This window comes from Pelobates fuscus, chromosome 2, assembly GCF_036172605.1.
Source record: "Pelobates fuscus isolate aPelFus1 chromosome 2, aPelFus1.pri, whole genome shotgun sequence".
NCBI lineage: Eukaryota > Metazoa > Chordata > Amphibia > Anura > Pelobatidae > Pelobates > Pelobates fuscus.
Genome location: NC_086318.1, coordinates 160169933 through 160189898, shown reverse-complemented (window position 1 = coordinate 160189898; position 19966 = coordinate 160169933). Strand labels below are relative to the sequence as shown.

General features: G+C 38.8%; 1 protein-coding gene across 3 annotated transcripts in view; it reads right to left on the bottom strand.

Moving 5' to 3' along the window:
• ARHGEF10 (Rho guanine nucleotide exchange factor 10) overlaps window positions 1-19966 on the bottom strand; it is a 174823-nt gene that overhangs the window by 58893 nt on the left and 95964 nt on the right. For all 3 annotated transcript variants that reach the window (XM_063442906.1, XM_063442909.1, XM_063442907.1), the window contains 7 exons: window positions 18912-19027; window positions 14702-14829; window positions 12990-13090; window positions 11179-11300; window positions 10591-10677; window positions 8152-8375; window positions 5732-5889 (listed from right to left, as the gene is read on the bottom strand). In XM_063442906.1, the coding sequence (XP_063298976.1) occupies window positions 5732-5889; window positions 8152-8375; window positions 10591-10677; window positions 11179-11300; window positions 12990-13090; window positions 14702-14829; window positions 18912-19027 (936 nt within the window). The remainder of the gene's footprint in view (window positions 1-5731; window positions 5890-8151; window positions 8376-10590; window positions 10678-11178; window positions 11301-12989; window positions 13091-14701; window positions 14830-18911; window positions 19028-19966) is intronic.

Below are 19966 nucleotides of genomic sequence, written 5' to 3'. Positions count from 1 at the left end.
TGGCCATAGCAGGGCAAGGAAGAGAGAGTTAAAGGTGTCAAAGAGGTGCATGGGATTGCGGGAGCATGAACTAATGAGAGAGGAAAAGTATCACTGTTTGGCGAGGGCAAGGGCTGTGCTGTATGAACACAATATGAATCTATAATGGAAATAGTCTGTCTGGGTGCGAGACTTCCTCCAGGAGCGTTCAGCACAACAGGAGCATCTTTGCAGGTAGCATGTCTATTTAGTATGCCATGTTGGGGGGGTGTCCTCCTCGAGGTGCGTGTTTGGAGCAGGGCTGCAGCATTCAATGCAGAGGTAAGGGTAGTGTTATATGTGGAGATGGCCAATGAGGGACAGGAGAGGGAAGGGATGGATAGCAGTTGTGAATCTATATCAGCTGACAGCTGCTGAAGGTCAATAGCATTAAGGTTCCTCCTGCATTGAGGGGGGTTAGGTTGAGGTTGTTGGGTGAAGGGGTACTTGAGAAAAAACAAAAACAGGTGGTGATCAGAGAGAGGAAATGAAGTGTTGCAGATATTAGATACTGTACATGCAGAAGAGAAAATGAGGTTGAGGGTATTGCCAGCTACATGGATGGGTGAATTAGCCCACTGTGACAGCCAGAGGGAGGAAGTAATTTAAAGTAGTTTAGAGGCTGCTGAGGTCAAAGGTGGGTTAATGGGAATATTGAAGTCCCCGAGAATTAGGGATGGAATATTAGAAGAGAGGAAGTAGGGTAGCCAGGCAGCAAAGTGATCAAGGAAGAGGAGAGGGGAACCAGGGGTGCAATAAATAGCGGCAATGTTAGCAGAGAAGGGTTTGAAGAGGTGAATCACATGAATTTCAAATGATGGGAAAGAGAGGGAAGGGGTGGTGGGTAGAGGTTTGAAGGAGCAGTGAGGTGAGAGGAGAAACCCTACACCACCACCTTTACATTCAGAGTGTCTTGGGTTGTGGGTAAGTTGAAGACCAGCAAAGGATAAAGATGCAGGGGTAGCAGTGTCAGAGGGGGAGAGGAGAGCCATGTTTCTGTTAAGGCTAGTAAATATAGGGAATGAGAGATTAAGAGGTCGTGGACAGCAGTAGATTTTGTAATATTGCAAACAGAGCGTGCATTCCAGAGGGCAGTATTGGAGGAGGATTTGGAGAAAGAGTAACATGAGATGGGTATGAGATTGGTGTGGTTCCTTGAGTTAGTCGGTGGTGGGTTTGCTGAGATGGGACCGGGAAGCAGAAGGATAGAAAGGAAGTGAAAGTGGGAGTAGGATTTGAAAATGTTGTAGGAGGGTATGTATATAGAGGATTTGGGAGGAGATAGACTGGAGAGGTATATATAGAGTGCATGGGATGAATAGAGAGGGGAGGGGAGGGGAGTGAAGTGGAAGTTCACTGGTGAGCAGAAGGATAAGGCTATTTTAGTAATGAGAGTAGTTAGTGTGAACATGAAAAATAGAAGGGAGAACATTATTTAGAGTAAATGTGTTTTGTTAGTGCACCTACTTTTCTCTGGGCCTCTAGAGTTTTGGCATTCACCTGTGGGACTGTGTTTTCCCTTGGAAGGATATTAGTTGACCCATTGTCTGAGTCCAGGACTATCTCTCATACACTCTGCATATTCACCATTGTTCTGAGAATGTTTTCAATAGGGGAGGATGGCCATGCTTACAATATGGAAGAATATGTTCTCTCCTTACTGAAAATGGATTAAGCCATTATTGTTCCATTATACAGATATGGCTATGTTACCCTGAGCACCCACTTATAACACAGTTACACCGAGGGCCTCTTCAGGATATTGTTTAGCACTGTTACTCGACTGTTAGTATTACTCTCACATTGCAAAACTACTAAATCTTGTCTGCTATGTTGCTATTACCTATGTGATATTGTGCTTGACATTTGTTTACTTAATTGTAATGGGGGAAATAGAAAAATCATTTTAAAAAAATGAATAAAACATTTTTTTGTCAAGGCTTCTCTAGAAATATATTTTCATTTTGTATTACCCAGCACTGCACTGAAAGCAACATTGAAGCACACACATAACATATCATTAAAATCTGAAAGAAATATGAAAGAGTTGAATAGTTTCCAAAAATACATGTTTTCACTGATTAGGCTAAACACATAAATAAAACAAACACAACGTAAATTGTATATACGTGAATTTGTGTACCAGCACATCTGCTAATTTAGTATAGTCATCCAGTGTGTAATGCTTCACAATCAGCTTTTCGTGTCTCGCAGGCTGACTATTCCATCCTGGGAAAATAGGTCAATGTTTTGAAAGAATGAAAAAAAAAAAAAAAAATCCAAACAAAAAGCACTTTAAGGCCAACCACATGAAATCACTGCTTATAACTCCATCGCAAACTAAAAAGGTTGATATTGTAAACCTTGGTAACCTTATAATAAGAAAGGATTAACACAGTGATGTGTTAATGACTGCAAGTCCTGAAAGATGTTGAATGCAACTGCAATTTGAAGCTTAGTCAGGAGCCCTAGCTTTTCCTATTAAAGTTGATCACCAAAGTAATGACAGATTTGCCATAACATAAATCATATGTCTCTCTTTCCAAATCCATAAATTTTTAAAGATGCAGTCATTATTCAAGAGCAGGATATGAGCAAGCATATCCATCTTATTGTATAACCTGTGGTTATCATTATTTGGTTTAAGGGAACCCAAAAGAAAGGAAAGCAAAGATTGTAACAGAATTCATGTAAAACTTGTTTATGCATTATATACATGATATGCAGTGCTCACTGTTCGACAGGTTTAAAAAATATATATATATTTTACCTTCCCTATGTATGGGAGTTCGCTATACACACAATGGCAGTGACTCCTTATTGTGGTTCACTTCATTTCACCATTTAATAATTCAGTGGTAAAGGTGCTCACTGACAATCAGACGTTGTGAACAGATCCATAGTTGATTTGTATTCCCTTATATGACAGATGGCATTTAGCATGGTAGGTAGGTAAAAAATATTCCCTCCTATGTTAGCATCACAGTGGCATTATTGCAGCTAAAAAGTTAATCTGATGAGATTCTCATTGCTGCTGGTACTGAAAACCCTAAGCAGTTTTTTTTTTAGATTTTTTTTAATAAGTGATGAAATTGCATAGCAGTCTCTGCTCCCACCCATGGTAATTACACTATATATAAATGTATACATCACAAAGACTTACAGTTCCCCCAGCACAACACATTGTTACATTTCTCTGTGTGATTTCAAATAACTTTTTTTTTCCATAGTAAACTTGACAAAAGCCAGTGGTTTTTCCATTCATAAAAAATAATATGCTTTAAAGATGGATAGCATTGCCTTTGTATCATCATTTTCACATTCCTTGCCAAAATGTACAATGTGCTCATTATTTGCCATGTAGTATATCTGAGGATGAATAGGTCGTTCCAAAAATGCAAATTCAGATTCTAATCTGTGTGGGGAAAGGGCCCCATTTTCTAATGTCACAACAACAAAACGTTGTAGGAAACTATTTACTCTGATGTGAAATGGGTTTGTTTATTACATACATTAGAACCACATGGCTTAAACATTGAATTCAATCTTTTTGCCTAAAAGTTTAGAAAAGACTGGTGGTAGAATTAGTGCATGGAAAGTGTTAAAATACCACCACTTGAAATACCCTAGGGTGTCTACTTTTCAAAAATATATGGTTTGATGGGGGTAAATTACATTGGCCGGCTTCAAAAATTTCCCAAATAGGACATGGGTACATGATGAACAGCTGAGAAAATTCCAAGTTGGAAAACTGGAATGCACACCCTCCAAATAAGGTCTTTTAGTCACCAGAGAACCTGACACTGTACTCAGGAGATGTTGCTGAACACATATTGGGGTATTATTTGGCAGTAACCCTTAACGTTCATCATACATGTATTCTTAAATTGCTATGTGTGTCAAAAAAATCACAAATTATTTATTTATATTTTTTATTTGGCATATATTGGTGGTAAAACGGTTGCATGAAAAGAGTCAAAATACCCCAAGTGTAATACCTTAAACTGGAGAAAGGCAAGTGATTTAACCCCTTCCTCTCCCTTCAGCCCGGCGGGAGGGGGGCCATATTAATACTATAGTGCCAGGAAAACGAGTTTGTTTTTCTGGCACTATAGTGGTCCTTTAAAATGGTCCCTTCTTCCCAAATGCAATCACTGATACATACACACTCATGCATGCACAGACACTCACTAACTCAGTCATGATCAGTGACCAATGCATACAAAAGTTTTACAGACTCCTGCAGAGTGGCGCACGCACACACACACACACACACTGACTCAAGCAGACATACACTCACTCGTAGACTGACACACACTTATAAAGTAGACACACACACGCGCACTGACCCAAGCGCACACACATACACACACTGACTAATGCAGACTAACACACGCACTGACCCAGACACGCATACACCCAAACACACACACTGACCCAAGCACACACACACACAGTGATCAAAGCAGACACACATTTACCCAAGCACATACACTGACTGATGCAGACTGACAAAGACACACACACATATAGAGACCAAAACATGCACACACAGAGACCAAAACACGCACACACATTGACCAAAGCAGGCTAGCGCACATTGTTTAAAACACACACTATGAAGTCCACATCTTGCCTACTTTTTATATTGGCTCTCCATGTGTCCTAGGCTTTTGGAATGCTTCTGTCTGTCTTTACTCTCTCTCAGCTCCGAGTTTGCTATCCTCCGGCTCACTTGACCTCGAGTACAGGGCAAGGGGCGTGAGCAATCGAACAATGCGCCCTTGTGCTGCTGCCATGTTAGATGTGTGATGGGGCAGCTCTCTGTGATCTTTGCAGGCTGAGGTTGCTGCCACCGGGTGCTAATCTGCAGCTATGTAAGTGCTCCCTAGTGCACGGTGCCACCTACAGCACGCAGTAAATAATAAGTCCCACGTGGTAAAGCTGCTACCTGCACGCCCCTTAAGAAGCGCCCTAGGTGGCCTCCTAATCGGCCTATAGGAAGCGCTGGCACTGTGAAAAAGTGGCCTAGATGCAAGCAAGTTTAGTCTGCACAAGACATACAGAAACCCCAGGAAATAGTTGTGGCTTGAACACTTGAGAAATATTCATATGCAGAACCTTAATTTGTTTTCTAATAAGGTTCAGTTTTTAAAGGAACACTATAGGCACATACACCACTTTATCTCAATAAAGTAGTCTCTGTGCCATGTCCCCCTGTTTCAAACCTTAAACCTGCAGAACAGCAATATTTTCATTGGAGGGTTTAAAAGCCTCTAGTGACTGTAACTTAGACAACCATTAGAGACACTTCCACTGAAATAGCAGATTCAATCAGATGGTCTTATAGAGACCATTTGATTGGCACAGCGTGGCATTTTGTCGCACGTGTGCATTAGCCTCCCATTGCATTTGATGTTCTGAGCCAAGTCGGCAGGGCCAGCCACGGAGACCAGCACTGCGAGGGAGAAAATGTAAAGTAAAAGACCTCTTTTTATTCCCTGCAGGTGGGGACCAGTCACCTAAATGGCTACCAGGAAACTATAATTAAAATGAATGCAAATCTTTACTCCTAACACTATAGCATTCCTTTGACTAGAAGGCACTAAACATTCCACAGCATGTGCATAGATAAAGCAGATTTAGGGTGCTATTTGTGGAAACAGTGATTGACTGGCTAGGTCAATAATTTTGAAAAGTGTTTCACACCTACCTTCAGCTTTGGTGTAGATGACAAGATTTCCATTCACAAGGCCAGCGTACAAACAGCTTGAGATGCTTGCAAGACTCATAACAGTTGACTTTTCTGGAGTGAAAAAATGTTGCAGACGAACCTTCTTTGAGCCTTGGCTACTTTTATAGACACATATGCTACAGTAAAAATCCGAACAGAAAAGTTATGAGAGACATGAAAATAAATGTCTATTTCTATTTTCTTTATTTATGGATTAAAGTTTAGGCACTTACAGTACTGGTAAACTTGATTGGGAACGGCCCACTTTGCCCAATACTACCATATGGTCAACATGTTTAGTTAGAATTAAATAGCCTTATTACGTCTTTTGTAAAGGGCTGTGGAATATGTTGGCACTACATAAATACTCTTAATTCAGTCATCAGCAATAACTATTTAACTAGTAATTTATAACATGAACATGGATCTATGACCAGAGACCCACTAAAAGTATTATAGTTAAACTATGCCTTAATATATAGTTCTATAAACGCATTATTCAGGTTCTGAGAAATTATATGAATCACATACAAGCAGTGGCCTTTACCGACTAGATACATAGAGATGGTTTTGGTGGTATAGGAGTAAAGTGCACTTTAACTTACTAAATACAAGGCAGATTAAGTCGCAGTAGTATATATTAAGAAGTGAAAAAAATGTTAGAGTACAAAAAAAGCCAGAAATCTGTTCCAAGCATTTTTTTTTTTTATTCCTCCAGAGCAGCAATGTAGGAGTTACCAAGCAACCGAAAAGAGCTATCTGAATATTAATAACCTGCCTTATTTATTATGGAATGTGCATTTAAATAAAATGGTTATTTAATCACAGAAGAGTCTATATTGTAAAAAAAAAAAAAAAAAAAAAAAAAAAAAAGTGTAATATATACCGTATATACTCGAGTATAAGCCGACCCGAATATAAGCCGAGGCCCCTAATTTTACTCCAAAAAACTGGGAAAACTTATTGACTCGAGTATAAGACTAGTGTGGGAAATGCAGCAGCTACTGGTAAATTTCTAAATAAAATTAGATCCTAAAAAAATTATATTAATTAAATATTTATTTACAGTGTGTGTATATAATGAATGCAGTGTGTGCGTATGAATGCAGTGTGTGCGTATGAGTGCAGTGTGTGCGTATGAGTGCAGTGTGTGCGTATGAGTGCAGTGTGTGCGTATGAGTGCAGTGTGTGCGTATGAGTGCAGTGTGTGCGTATGAGTGCAGTGTGTGCGTATGAGTGCAGTGCGTGTGTATGAGTGCAGTGTGTGTGTGTATGAGTGCAGTGCGCGTATGAGTGCAGTGCGCGTATGAGTGCAGTGCGTGTGTATGAGTGCAGTGTGTGTGTGTATGAGTGCAGTGTGTGTGTGTGTGTGTGTGTGTGTGTGTATGAGTGCAGTGTGTGTGTGTGTATGAGTGCAGTGTGTGTGTGTATATATATTAATTGAATATTTATTTCCAGTGTGTGTATATAATGAGTGCAGTGTGTGTGTGTATGAGTGCAGTGTGTGTGTGAGTGCAGTGTGTGTGTGAGTGCAGTGTGTGTGTGAGTGCAGTGTGTGTGTGTGAGTGCAGTGTGTGTGTGTGAGTGCAGTGTGTGTGTGTGAGTGCAGTGTGTGTGTGTGAGTGCAGTGTGTGTGAGTGCAGTGTGTGTATATGAATGAAGTGTGAGTGTGTGATGCAGTGTGTGTATATGAATGAAGTGTGAGTGTGTGATGCAGTGTGTGATGCAGTGTGTGTTTGTGTATGTGTTGGTGGGGGTGGGCATTTGATATATTAATTATTATTTTTTTTTATTTTTTTTTATATTATTATTATTTATTTAATTATTATTATCTTTTTATTTTTTCGTCCCCCCTCCCTGCTTGCTAGCTGGCCAGGGAGGGGGGCTCCTTCCCTGGTGGTCCAGTGTCATTGGTAGTTCAGTGGGGGGAGAGGGGTGCTGGCAGAGCTGTACTTACCTTTCCTGCAGCTCCTGTCAGCTCCCTCCTCCTCCGCGCGGTCTGTGCAGCTCCCTCTGTCAGCTCCCAGTGTAAGTGCTCTCGCGAGACTTACACTGGGAGCTGACCGAGGTGCTGAATGGACGGCGCGGAGGAGGAGAGAGCTGACAGGAGCTGCAGGAAAGGTAAGTACAGCTCTGCCAGCCCCCCTCTCCCCCCAGTCTGTATTATGGCAATGCAAATTGCCATAATACAGACTCTGACTCGAGTATAAGCCGAGTTGGGGTTTTTCAGCACAAAAAATGTGCTGAAAAACTCGGCTTATACTCGAGTATATACGGTAAGTAGTTAAACAAAACATTTAAACAGTGAATTCATTATGTGCTGTAGTTCAATGCCATAATCTCCAACTGGCCACAAAATGCACTTCTGTCTACAGACAGATCAATTTAAATAATATTACCTTCCTTCTTCCATGCCCAGGCAAATTGTTGGAACGTCTGGAGCTCGAGAAGACACATATTCTGAATCTGGGACACCATTTAATTGTTTCTGTTTATCTTCCTCGGGGATATAGACCATGCAAAGGATGCGAGATTCAACATTGAAACACTCTAACACCTTGGGGCTACGGTTATGAAGTGAAACAACGGAGATCTGACCCATCTGATTAGTGCAGCTGCCAATCTAGAGGGAAGAAAAGACAAAAGAGAGCAATGAATGAGCTCTGGATTACAAATGTTATAAAGATAAGAGTAAATAAAAATAAACATATAGTGCAGCGATATCATGACAGTGATTAGTTAGCTGGAAATTAAAACAGAATAAAGGACAGAAAATAATTTAACATTTTCTGGTCTGCTCTTTAATGCTATTATTTGATAAGTGCTCACAAATAGAATAACCAATGTCCTCAATATGGGCTAATTTTGCAAGTGTAATATACAATGATTTTTTTTTCATGTGATAGACTTTTAATGGCTGCTTACATACGGTGGAGATAGAAGCTGGGAGCCTTAACAGTAACATGTTGTGTCCTCGTTTCTGGCCACATGTAAGAGACAGGGGACTTCAAATACAGCTACAATTTTTTTTTTTTTTAAATGCCTGAGTGTGTGTGTATATACTCTCGGGTTCTCTACCAGAGGTCTGAGGGTTCTGCACAGTATCCAACACACACTGCATCCACTACCCACACACACACTGCATCCACTACACTGATCAGCCACAACATTAAAACCACTGACAGTTAAAGTGATTAACATTGACTATATCATTACAATAGCGCCTGTCAAGGGGTGAGATATAATAATCAGGAAGTAAACAATCAGAAAATCACTTTAATTTCATGTGTTGACCTTAGCCTCTGTCTTTAAGGTAAAAAGACGTTCTTTATTCTGTTCTGTTTCTTATAACCATGCCTAGCATAAACGCCATTTCATACGAGATAAGCAGTAATACCTTTAAATATACAAATGTGCTGAAGCAGCAAAATGAAGCCAGCGATGACTCATGAAGATTAATACCGTATGTAACCTGTTTCATTATGTTTTATGCATGTTCTTGCAATCGTTATCGTGACGATGTAGGACAACTTGTTCACTTATGCACAATAAAAATAAAGAATTAAAAAAAAAAAAAAAAAAAAAAAAAAATCATTTCATGTGTTGAAAGTTAGAAAATTGGGCAAGTGAAAAGATCAGATTGACTTTTACAAGGGCCCGATAGTGATGGCTAGACGACTGGGTGGCCAGAAAGGCAAGTATTGTGGTGTGTTCCAGTATACAGCGCTTCCTTCCTACCTACCAAAAGTGGTGCAAGGAAGGACAACCGGTGAACCAGCATCAGGATCATGAGCACCCAAGGCTTATTGATGACTGTGGGGACCAAAGGCTAGCCCATGTGGTCTAATCACACAGAAGAACTGCTGCAGCTCAAATTACTGAAAAAAAAATACTAGCCATTATAGAAAGGTGTGAGAACACACAATGCATAGCTGTTTGCTGTGCTTGTCGCTGTTCATGATGACCCCTGGCCACTGCTAAAGGTCCCTTCAATGAGGAAGTGAGCATCAAAACTTTCAGCAGGATAATGCACCCTGCCACACTGCAAATATTGTTCAGGAATAGTTTGAGGAACATGACAAAGAGTTCCAGGTGTTGCTTTAGCCTCCAATTTTCCCAGATCTTAATCAGACTGAGAATCTGTGGGAAGTGCTGAAACAACAAATTCGATCCATGGAGTTCCCACTTCACAACAGGCAGGACTGATCTGTTTTGCAAAAAAGTAATGATGGTCCAGGCACCCGAGTTCAATCCAGTGGGCAGATTTATTAGAGCAGGATCAAAACAACGTTTCGGCCCACAACAGGGCCTTTGTCAAACTTGTCAATGCAGATTTATTGGAGCAGAAACAAAATAACATTTCAAGCTTGACAAAGGCCCTGTTGTGGTGCAAAACATTGTTTTGATTCTGCTCCAATAAATCTGCACACTGGATTGAACTTGAGTGCCTGGACCATCATTACTTTTTTGCAAATCACATTGGGAGGATTGGCAAACCTCAGGCCCGGTTGCACCCTGGGATCCAGGAGAGTGCGGTATCCATATTGCTAATTAAAGGATCTGTTAACACACACACACTGCATCCACTATACACACATTACATTCCTGTTGGCAGACTCAGACGCAGGTCCTGTGGGTGGTTTTGGTTACTGTGAGCTGGCTCAGGGACAGGACCCGAGTGCCTAGGCCTTAATCAGTGTAAGAAGTCCCATAATGTCTTATAGCAGCCCTGATAACTTGTAAAAAGTATGCATTCCATTGAAATAAGGTAATTCCTAAATATTTATTTTGGTTCTAGAAAGATGCACCTGAACATTAAAATATTTACTTTCACTTACCCACAAAAAACCATGATGCATGGATAACGTATCTGGATCATTTTCACTACAGAGATAAGGTTCAGGATTATAGATGGCACATTCAATCTGAAATAAATCAGGGTAATGCTAAGTGGGTCACAGAACATCACGCTCACACCTGAGACTAGAAATACACTTAATCCGATCATTAACCTGCAGGGCCATCAGTCATCCTTCTTTAAATAAGCCGACACGTTATAGCAAGTTAAAAATATGTGTAATAGTATCTTAGGCTATGCGACATGTCTGGTATGCTATACACTTACTGAGAAGGCCAGATGGGTGCCTGGAATCAGAATCCAATCAAGATGTTTATATCCCACACAAAATTAAAACTTGCCACATATGATTTAGCAACAGTGATTTACTTTATTTAGTTAGCTAATATAGTTATTTTGTACTTTGCGGCTGTAGAAACATGAAAACCCTACACCCTGCTGGAATTAGCATCTAGCATTGAATAATGTTTTAGATTACATATTACTGCACAAAAGACCAACTATCTCTATATGTATCTATCGATCCATCATCCATTCATCCATTCATCCATCATATACTGAAGCTCACCTTAAATTCTTGTTGTTTTGACATTATAACTGGTATGTGTTTAACAAGCAAAGGATGTTTCTCTTTTTTGATCTGATTTCCTTCATCTTCAACACAGAACCAACCCTGCTGGTTCTCTTCTCCTGAGGAAAATAATGATCATTATAAAATATTAGTAACCAAAATACTTTCTAATAGTTACTGTTGGACAGACAAATGCATTTTTTTATATATCATATTTTAGGATATTTTGGGATATTAAGGATCTTTTGCCCAGAGCTGATGTTTCAAGGGACAGTACCATCATAAATGGAAAAAATACCCTATACTATGTGTCAACAACACCACAGATTATCCACCATTGGATTAATGGCATGTAAAGTGTGTATGGTTTAATACCACAACAAAGGGGATTTGTAAGATGATCCTTGAAATCTGCTGGCTATTGTGTAGTGATGAGTCAGTTTACAAATCATCTGCCATTGTTCAGAGGTGAAAGACATTCCTATAGCTTCCACCCCTTTCCCCAAAAATTTGGGTATGAGTGAACTTCAATGCATTTGGAGTCTAGTATAAAGGAAAGAAACCCCATGTGCTAATGCGTCTGGTTTTGAGCACACATTTCCAAAAGAGGTTAAATTTCAAGTGAGTTGGGGGAATTGCAGGAAAGAGACAATGAATGTAAAGATGTGGTTGTTTCTTAATCATGCCATGAAATTTAGATGCTTAGAAGAGGCAGTGAAAGTGGCAGAAGGTTAATTTTAATCACACCACTCTGCCCAACCAAGAGAGGTGTGCCAAGTCTCAAGCAAAAAGATTCTGATGAAATTTGATCAGGATAATTTGAAAATTAGTAGAAAATAAGAAAGATCCCAAGTTAGCAAAACCGCTGGATATTTTTTAGATGAGCCTGACCACTGGAAAGAAGAGTTATGCTGGGTCAGTTCTGCCCTATTGATGAAGATGGAAATGTCGAGGATCACAGATTCAGAATAGTTGATGCACTGTATGTTTTAAACTCTTTCAGGGCATTAGATAAAGTGATTTCAGGCATTGTGGCAAAAATAACAGATAATCACCATAGGATTGCTGCAAATGCTGATGGACACCTACCAAGAGGCCAGAAATTTTGCATTATTTTCTTAATGTGTATGATATATGAGCTATTAATAAATAGTGCATTAAATAAAATGTGATTTATTTATTAACTCGTTATTTAAGTACGGATAGACATTAAAGACATTATTGCAAGGTTCATTAGTTAATAGGACGTTACATTAGTATGTATTTTTGTTCCATCATTTGTTGTATATGATTGAATAAACGGATGCAAAAATAGATTTTTTCTTTCCATTTCTTTTGCTCTTGACAGCTTGCCAGAGGTTTCTGGGTAAAACATCATCCCGCTTGAAATGCTGTCATGAAATGCTGGTTGATCACCAATCAGTATGAAGTAAAGTAGTATCTAGGAGAATCATGTACTTCATCTGACAATACATCTTCCCAAACCAAATACAATGGCATTTTATAGTTTGTATTGCAGGTTAGTATTAGAAATAATAATATTTGCCTGTGTCGGGTATCTCTACAAAACAGCGCATTCATTGCGTGGTTCACTCCAGGCTATGAAGCCATCATGGTCAATGCCTTGCTTACCTGTCCATACCTTAGGTGTGCAATCTGCCCCTCTGATTGTTAAATGGTTTCTGCATTATCATGAATGTGTTTCACAAAAAAATAAGTTACATTACATTTGAACAGTCACTTTTATGTTTCACACTTTAAACTCTCAAAATTGTGTTTGCAATTTCCCATTGAGTCCCAATTCTTACCTAGAGCCAGCTTAGCCATCTGTAAGTTATTGATCCAAGATTGCTTCGCAGCAGGTGTAAATGTATTAAACACTGCCGTAAAGAAAGTGGGACGACCAGACCTAAAATGTATGGGGGAGGGGGGAGTAAAAAAAAAATATTAAAGATATTATTATACCCTAAATAAGCTACAATTCTCGAAATATATTTATCATTTTCAAATAAAGGAATGTACACTGAAAAAGAAAAAAAAAAAAACACTTTAAGTGCGCTTAGTACACCCAAAAGAAAGTTCAGTTGAATAATATGGAATAATAATAATAATAATAGTAATAATAATAATAATAATAATATCACATTAAAACAAACATACTTAGAGGTATTCTGTTTACCAAAATCAATTATATATGTGCACTTAATGTGATGAGTGCAGCATAAAATATTACTGAAAATATTACTGAAAATAAACTACCAAAATGTTTACACATGTTTTCGTTGTACTCCATTTGGACCACAGCCATGCAAGACATATACTTCATCATTCAATGTCCAACGTTAGGCTACTAAAAGAAGCCACTAGAGGTTAAGTTAACCCTAGCAGGTAATTATTGCAGTTTCCTGTTCAGGGTTAAGATAGCTGGGACTATGCACCCAGACCACTTCAATTTGCTTGCTAGCCAGCCACCACATTACTATTTTTTATTTTTAAATGCCTATTGGGGATCAACATTAGCAGTGGGTGGGGACTACTTGAAAAATATTAAAAGAGAGGTGGAGATGCCTTGTAGCTAACCAATCAGATCCAGTGATCCAATTGAGCTTGCATAGTGTGTGAAAGGTCTCATAAGGGCTTTTCGCACCTTGCAACCTAATTCTATGCAGTCCTCCATGGGTTAAGATGGATTATTGTTTTGTGCATTATATATATATATTTTTTTTTACATTTTTAATAGCTGTGTTGGTAATGAATAGATTTTTATTTGGCCTTTTATGTAACTGAAGAAAAGGAGATTGAAGAAAAAGAAGACTTTTGACTACGTTTTCCATTTTATTATATTTATTAGGCCCAACCCTTTCTATAATAGAGTGAAGGTGGCTACGTAGATGTTTTCTATTTCTATTTTAGCAGATTCTTGGCTGATGTTATAATTATTTCTCCAGTGTTCTACTATATAAAAATGAGGTATATGATGTATGATGACACTTTGGGCAATTATCTCTGCTTATGCTTTAATACATGCCTTTCTGTTATACTGCATAACTTATCTCAATAAAAAAACAAAAACAAAACAGATTGACAAAAAATAAAAATAACTCACTAACTAACTAAAATACACTAATCTTATACCTAACCTTAATCCTACACCTAACTTGAACCCTACCTCTACCCTTCACCCTAAAGGATTCCCTCTCCTAATAGCAGTGCAGATATCAGCAAAGGGATTTACTTTTTAATGCCTTTGCAAAGTTTTCAAAAATATGTTTTTTGATTTGTAATTATGGGATGTTAAGAATGGATTGATGTGGTATAAAAATGTAAACAATTGTAGCATGAGGCTGCAAAATTAAAAAAAGTGGTCTAAATATTTTCTGAATGCACTGTATGCTTGCAAACCTGCTAAATCAATATATTGATTGTTTTTGAACTCTTTATACAGGTTGTTATAGTGTTCCGATGACTGTTATTGTTTAGGACTGTAGAATTGTGAGTGTAAAAAAGAAATACCACTTACTTGTCCTGTTTGCCAGGTAGCTGGAGTTGAATTCTGCAGCGATCCGCAGCCCGGATTTCATTTTCTTTCTTTAAGATCAACCTTTGTAAGCCGGAAGACCAGTCCTGCGCAACTGCAGGGTTCAAATTCTATATGAGAAACAAATTCTACATTATGCAAAATTCTGCTATATTAGGTGTTTTACCTGCCACACCTTGAAAAACATGCAACCATAGCAAATATTACAGAAACAAATTCAAACATTTTATTTAACATAGGTGCAGGGCATTCTGCTCTGCTTGTACTTTACGGTCTTCACACATCAGTCCGAAACCTAAGAAGGAACATTTTATTTACGTAATATACACCACTAAATATAGTCCCATGTGTTGTATGCCAAAACACATTTAGTCAGATCTTTAATATGATTGTCATATACTCTTGTTGCTTCCTACTTATAGAATCTCATAAAAAGGAATATAGAAATGTAAAATAATATATAAATTGACTAAAGGGTTACTTCTATGATGGTAGGAGTACCCAGATGCCATTCCTCACTAATGGGGTGAATACATTTTTTTTTAAAACTTTTTGCTCTCTTATCTGGGGCAATGCTTTGGGTCAGTGCTGTAAAAGCCAGATGCCAATCCCACGGCCCATTGATGGACTGAGAGCATTAGCGGATTGCTCACAAGCAATAAATGTCCCTCTGTTCATTGAAATATGCGAAGAATTGACATTAGCCAACCCAGACCTCTTATTCCGACTTGGCTAATGTTGATCTGCTAAAACTGTAGGAGGTGGAGTTACACCTCCAGCAGCAAAGGGGTTAAGGGTTTCATAGTTAATCTCTGCACCTGCAGGCTCCAGGCACCATGACCACTTAAAATCACCAAAGTGACCACAGTGCTTGGAGCAACCTTTTAAAGAATAACTCCAGGCTCCAACACAACTTCAGTATTTAAGTTGACAGGTTTCGGTCTCATATTCATGTTGTACCCGTCAAAACAAAATAAAACTGTCCATGGCTCAGGGGGTGATATCATTGTATAAAAACTAAGCCTACTTGCATGTGGAGAAAAATAAATGGAAAAGGAATAATATGATACAAAAAAACAAAAAAATCAAATGCATGTTGTGGTGCCTCTCATGTTTGGGAGATGTCACAGAACTGGAAATAATCAATAAGCCTTGTATTTCTTTTCAGAACTCAGGGAAAATGTAGAGAATATGTATACATCCATCATAAATATGTATATTTTATATGTCCAGTAAATATGATGGCTCTAACATTCCTCAGGTAGAAGAGAAGAGAGACATTATTGGGCACAAGCGGTGTAATATTATTGTTCTTAGAATACACTGGTAGCATTTTGATAGATATTAATGAAATCTACTAAAACATTTATATGTGATTGTTCCAGAAACATGGCTATCTGGTAACCCTTAGGGAGGAAAGAAGTAAATCACTAGTGAGAACAGGAGAAAGGTAGAGTACTGAATAGGATGTGGAATTACAGCTAGCACATCAACCATTCTTTCCAGAAAATGTAGCTCATACAGACATGGGCAATTCAAAAAAGTACTGACCTGCAGCTTTCAGTTTCTGTACTGCAGGATACACCATGACTACTTCCTACCTACAGTTATTTAATTATTTTGATGCATTCCTGCACAGACTGCTTGCACATTGACCACTTCAAAACACTGAAGTGATAATAGTGCTTATAATAGCCATTTCATTTACTTAAGCTGCAAAAGCATCTTCCTATATACTTTATGTATATATTTAAACTGAAGGGAACATAGCACAAAAAGTGTATATAATCAACATCAACACCATTTTAAATACAGCCAAGAACTGTGAAATGGAACTTTATCATGGGTAGAAGATTATGTGGTTTATAATGATTTTATTACTAGAATTACATTTCTCGTTGAACTTGCATGTCCTAAGCTGACTGCACAATTACCTTAATGTACTGTGATACAAACATCAGAAAGGCATGAAAAACAAATTAAGATATATTTCTAATTACACCTTATTGCCCTGTGGTGTCAACATTTGAAATATAAATTAGGAGTTATCACACAGCCACTTTAAGCATGGTGAGATCATTACTCAGGTAGTGGCTAATTAGCTTTAAAATTAATTGAAGATTAGCAAAACACTCATAATTTTAAAAAAACCTAATCACAAACTAGTTTGGATTCATTAAGTAACACATTCAAGAGTGTTGTCCTTCTTAAAGGAACAGTATAAGCACCACCTCCCCCCTCCTCCACTCCCATTTTAAACCTGCAGCTGCAAACAGTAATGTTTTCATTCCAGGATTAAATGCCTTTAGCGGCTGTGCCACTGAAATAGTGGAGTAAAACTCGGACACCATCTGATTGGCATAGCGTTTTGCTACACATGCGCACAAGCCTCCCTATGCTTTTCTATGAAATATACATTTGTATTCCTAATGCTACAGTGTCCCTTTAAGCAATTCTTCTTGTTAGAATCTGTATTTGAGCTGGATAGGAACATCATTTCCACTCGTCTCAATTATTAGAAGAAGAGGTCTAAGACTATAATTGTTTTTCTACTTCAGTGAGAAATCGTGATTCACTATTGTGTGGAATTAAGGCTTGCGCATCCGGTTGCCATGGCACTGCAAAAGTTACACATGCTTCAGTCCCTTGATAATATTTCTCCCTTTCTTTGTATTGTAGAAAATAGCTATATATTCAGTGAACGCACATCTCAATCCATTTTAATTCTGTGCTTCAACAAGAAGAAAATACATTTAAATGTATGCAGCACATATTGAGAGGCACAATACAAAACAAAGAATGATTAGACTTAATGTGTACCTTAAAAACATTTTCATGAAACACTGGTTTTGGTTACAGTAAGCCTTTCTGAAGTGGTCCATCCCCAAACAAAATGGCAAAAAAAGAAAGAAAAGAATACACTAAAACGTATCTTTATTCTATCATTAAAGGAACACTTAGAAATGCAAAAATGTATTCCTAATACTATTGTTTTTCTCAGCCCCCAGGCTCCCCTCCCCACATTGTAAAGGGTTGTTCACTTACTTGATGAGTTGCGGTCCACCTCCTCTGATGTCATCTTACTGAAAGTAAACATTTCAGTTTCTCAAAAAAAAGGTTTTACATTGCAGGACTAAGGGGGTCAGGGACACTGCTCCCAGACCACTTCAATAAGATGGTGCCTATAGTGTCCATTTAAGTCTCCCATCAACCAAATTCTCCTTAAGGACCACTCTAGGCACCCAGACCACTTCAGCTTAATGAAGTGGTCTGGGTGCCAGGTCCTGCTAGGGTTAACCCATGTTTTTATAAACATAGCAGTTTCAGAGAAACTGCTATGTTTATGAATGGGTTAAGCCTTCCCCCAAATCCTCTAGTGGCTGTGTCATTGACAGCCGCTAGAGGTGCTTGCGTGATTCTCACTGTGAAAATCACAGTGAGAGCACGCAATCGTCCATAGGAAAGCATTGTAAATGCTTTCCTATGCGACCGGCTGAATGCGCGCGCAGCTCTTGCCGCGCGTGCGCATTCAGCCGACGGGGCGGAACGGAGGAGGATCGGAGGCAGAGATCTCCCCGCCCAGCGCTGGAAAAGGGTAAGTTTTACCCCTTTTCCCCTTTCCAGAGCCGGGCCGGAGGGGGACCCTGAGGGTGGGGGCACCCTCAGGGCACTATAGTGCCAGGAAAACGAGTATGTTTTCCTGGCACTAGAGTGGTCCTTTAGTGAACATCTCCTTCTCGCTGGAATGGGAAAAAGGTCAGGGTAGATGAACTGAGGGAAGGAAAGGGGTGGCAGCAGGAAGGTGGGGCATGTCACTATTGGCTGTCTGCCACCAGTACAGGGTACATGCTGCCGTCACATGCCAATTTTGAGCAGAACTGACATTAGCCAGTGTAGAACTTTGCTCTTGTCTGGCTTATCCCACTATAGGAGGTGAAGTTACAGAGATTAACAGCTTAGTTGCTGAAGGTGTATGTGCGATGTTTCAGAGCAAAACACTCCACTTAGACTCCAGGCACCATGACCACGTCAAATCACTGATGTGGTCATGGTGCTTATAGTAATTCTTTAAGGTGCATGGATTCAATTACATTAAAAAATGGTAAATGCAAATCATAAAAATCTATTACAAACATGTGGAATCAAACAATTTCAATAATTTGGATATGCTTAAATGTTTCAAAATTGTTACCTGGTAGTTTCCTTTCAGCTGTGTGACTAGTTGTGAAATTTGGCTGACCACATCCAAATCATGGAGCAGGTTCTGTAAGTCGTGATATAACTGGCCAGGCCCCATGTAGTACTTATCTGCCGTTATAAACAAAAATAAATATTGCCCCCCATTAGTGAGCTTTAAACCATGAACTCTGACTCTCCAAATGAGGTAATGGTGAACACACCCTGCCACAAGAAGAAACATGTATCTTTCTAGGCACCCATAGCTACATTTATAAATGAAAACAGACTTTGCAAATGTTCGTTACAGCATTCTGAACTCAAACTATAAAATTTTTTAATTAAAATAAACTGACACACAACTTAATTTGCACCATCAACAAATTGCAATTTAACCCACTCAAACAAGGAAACTGGAAGTTATGGTACCACGTTTGGCAATTACGGTAAATGTTATGTTGTTTTTCAAAACCACAATGAAAGTTTATCATGGTTAGCTTTATGAAAATAACCATATTGCCTAGTAAAAGTCAAGTCATTAAATAATACGTGGTTGTGAGTAATGATAACAGAACAAAATTTCCATAAAGTGTAATGGAGATCGCTATAGAATTACAAAACCATACTTCAAACAAACCTTGAAATGAGTATCCATTAACCCCTTAAGGATCATGACAAGTCACACATGTCATGTGTCCTTAAGGGGTTAAAGGGATACTGTAGTGGCAGTAATACAAAACTGTATTCCTGGCACTACCGATCCCTCTGCCTCCCCCCCTCCTTCACTTACAGTTTAAATACATTTGTCTATTTCTGTAATGAAAGTTTATGTTGTGTGTGTGACCAATTTTCACAGTGAATAGGTAAATTCTTGTGAAAACAGCTCCTACACAAAAGTATGAGAAACAACGCTAAAAAGATTGCAACAACAGAAAATAATTGAAACAGTTTGTGGAATTCCAGTCCTGGAACATTAAGTACGATTTCATGTGGAATACCATTGTAAGCGTAGTGGAGCTGCTGCCAAACTGCAGCTGAGGGAAGCTAATGGCATTGTATTTACCACGGATG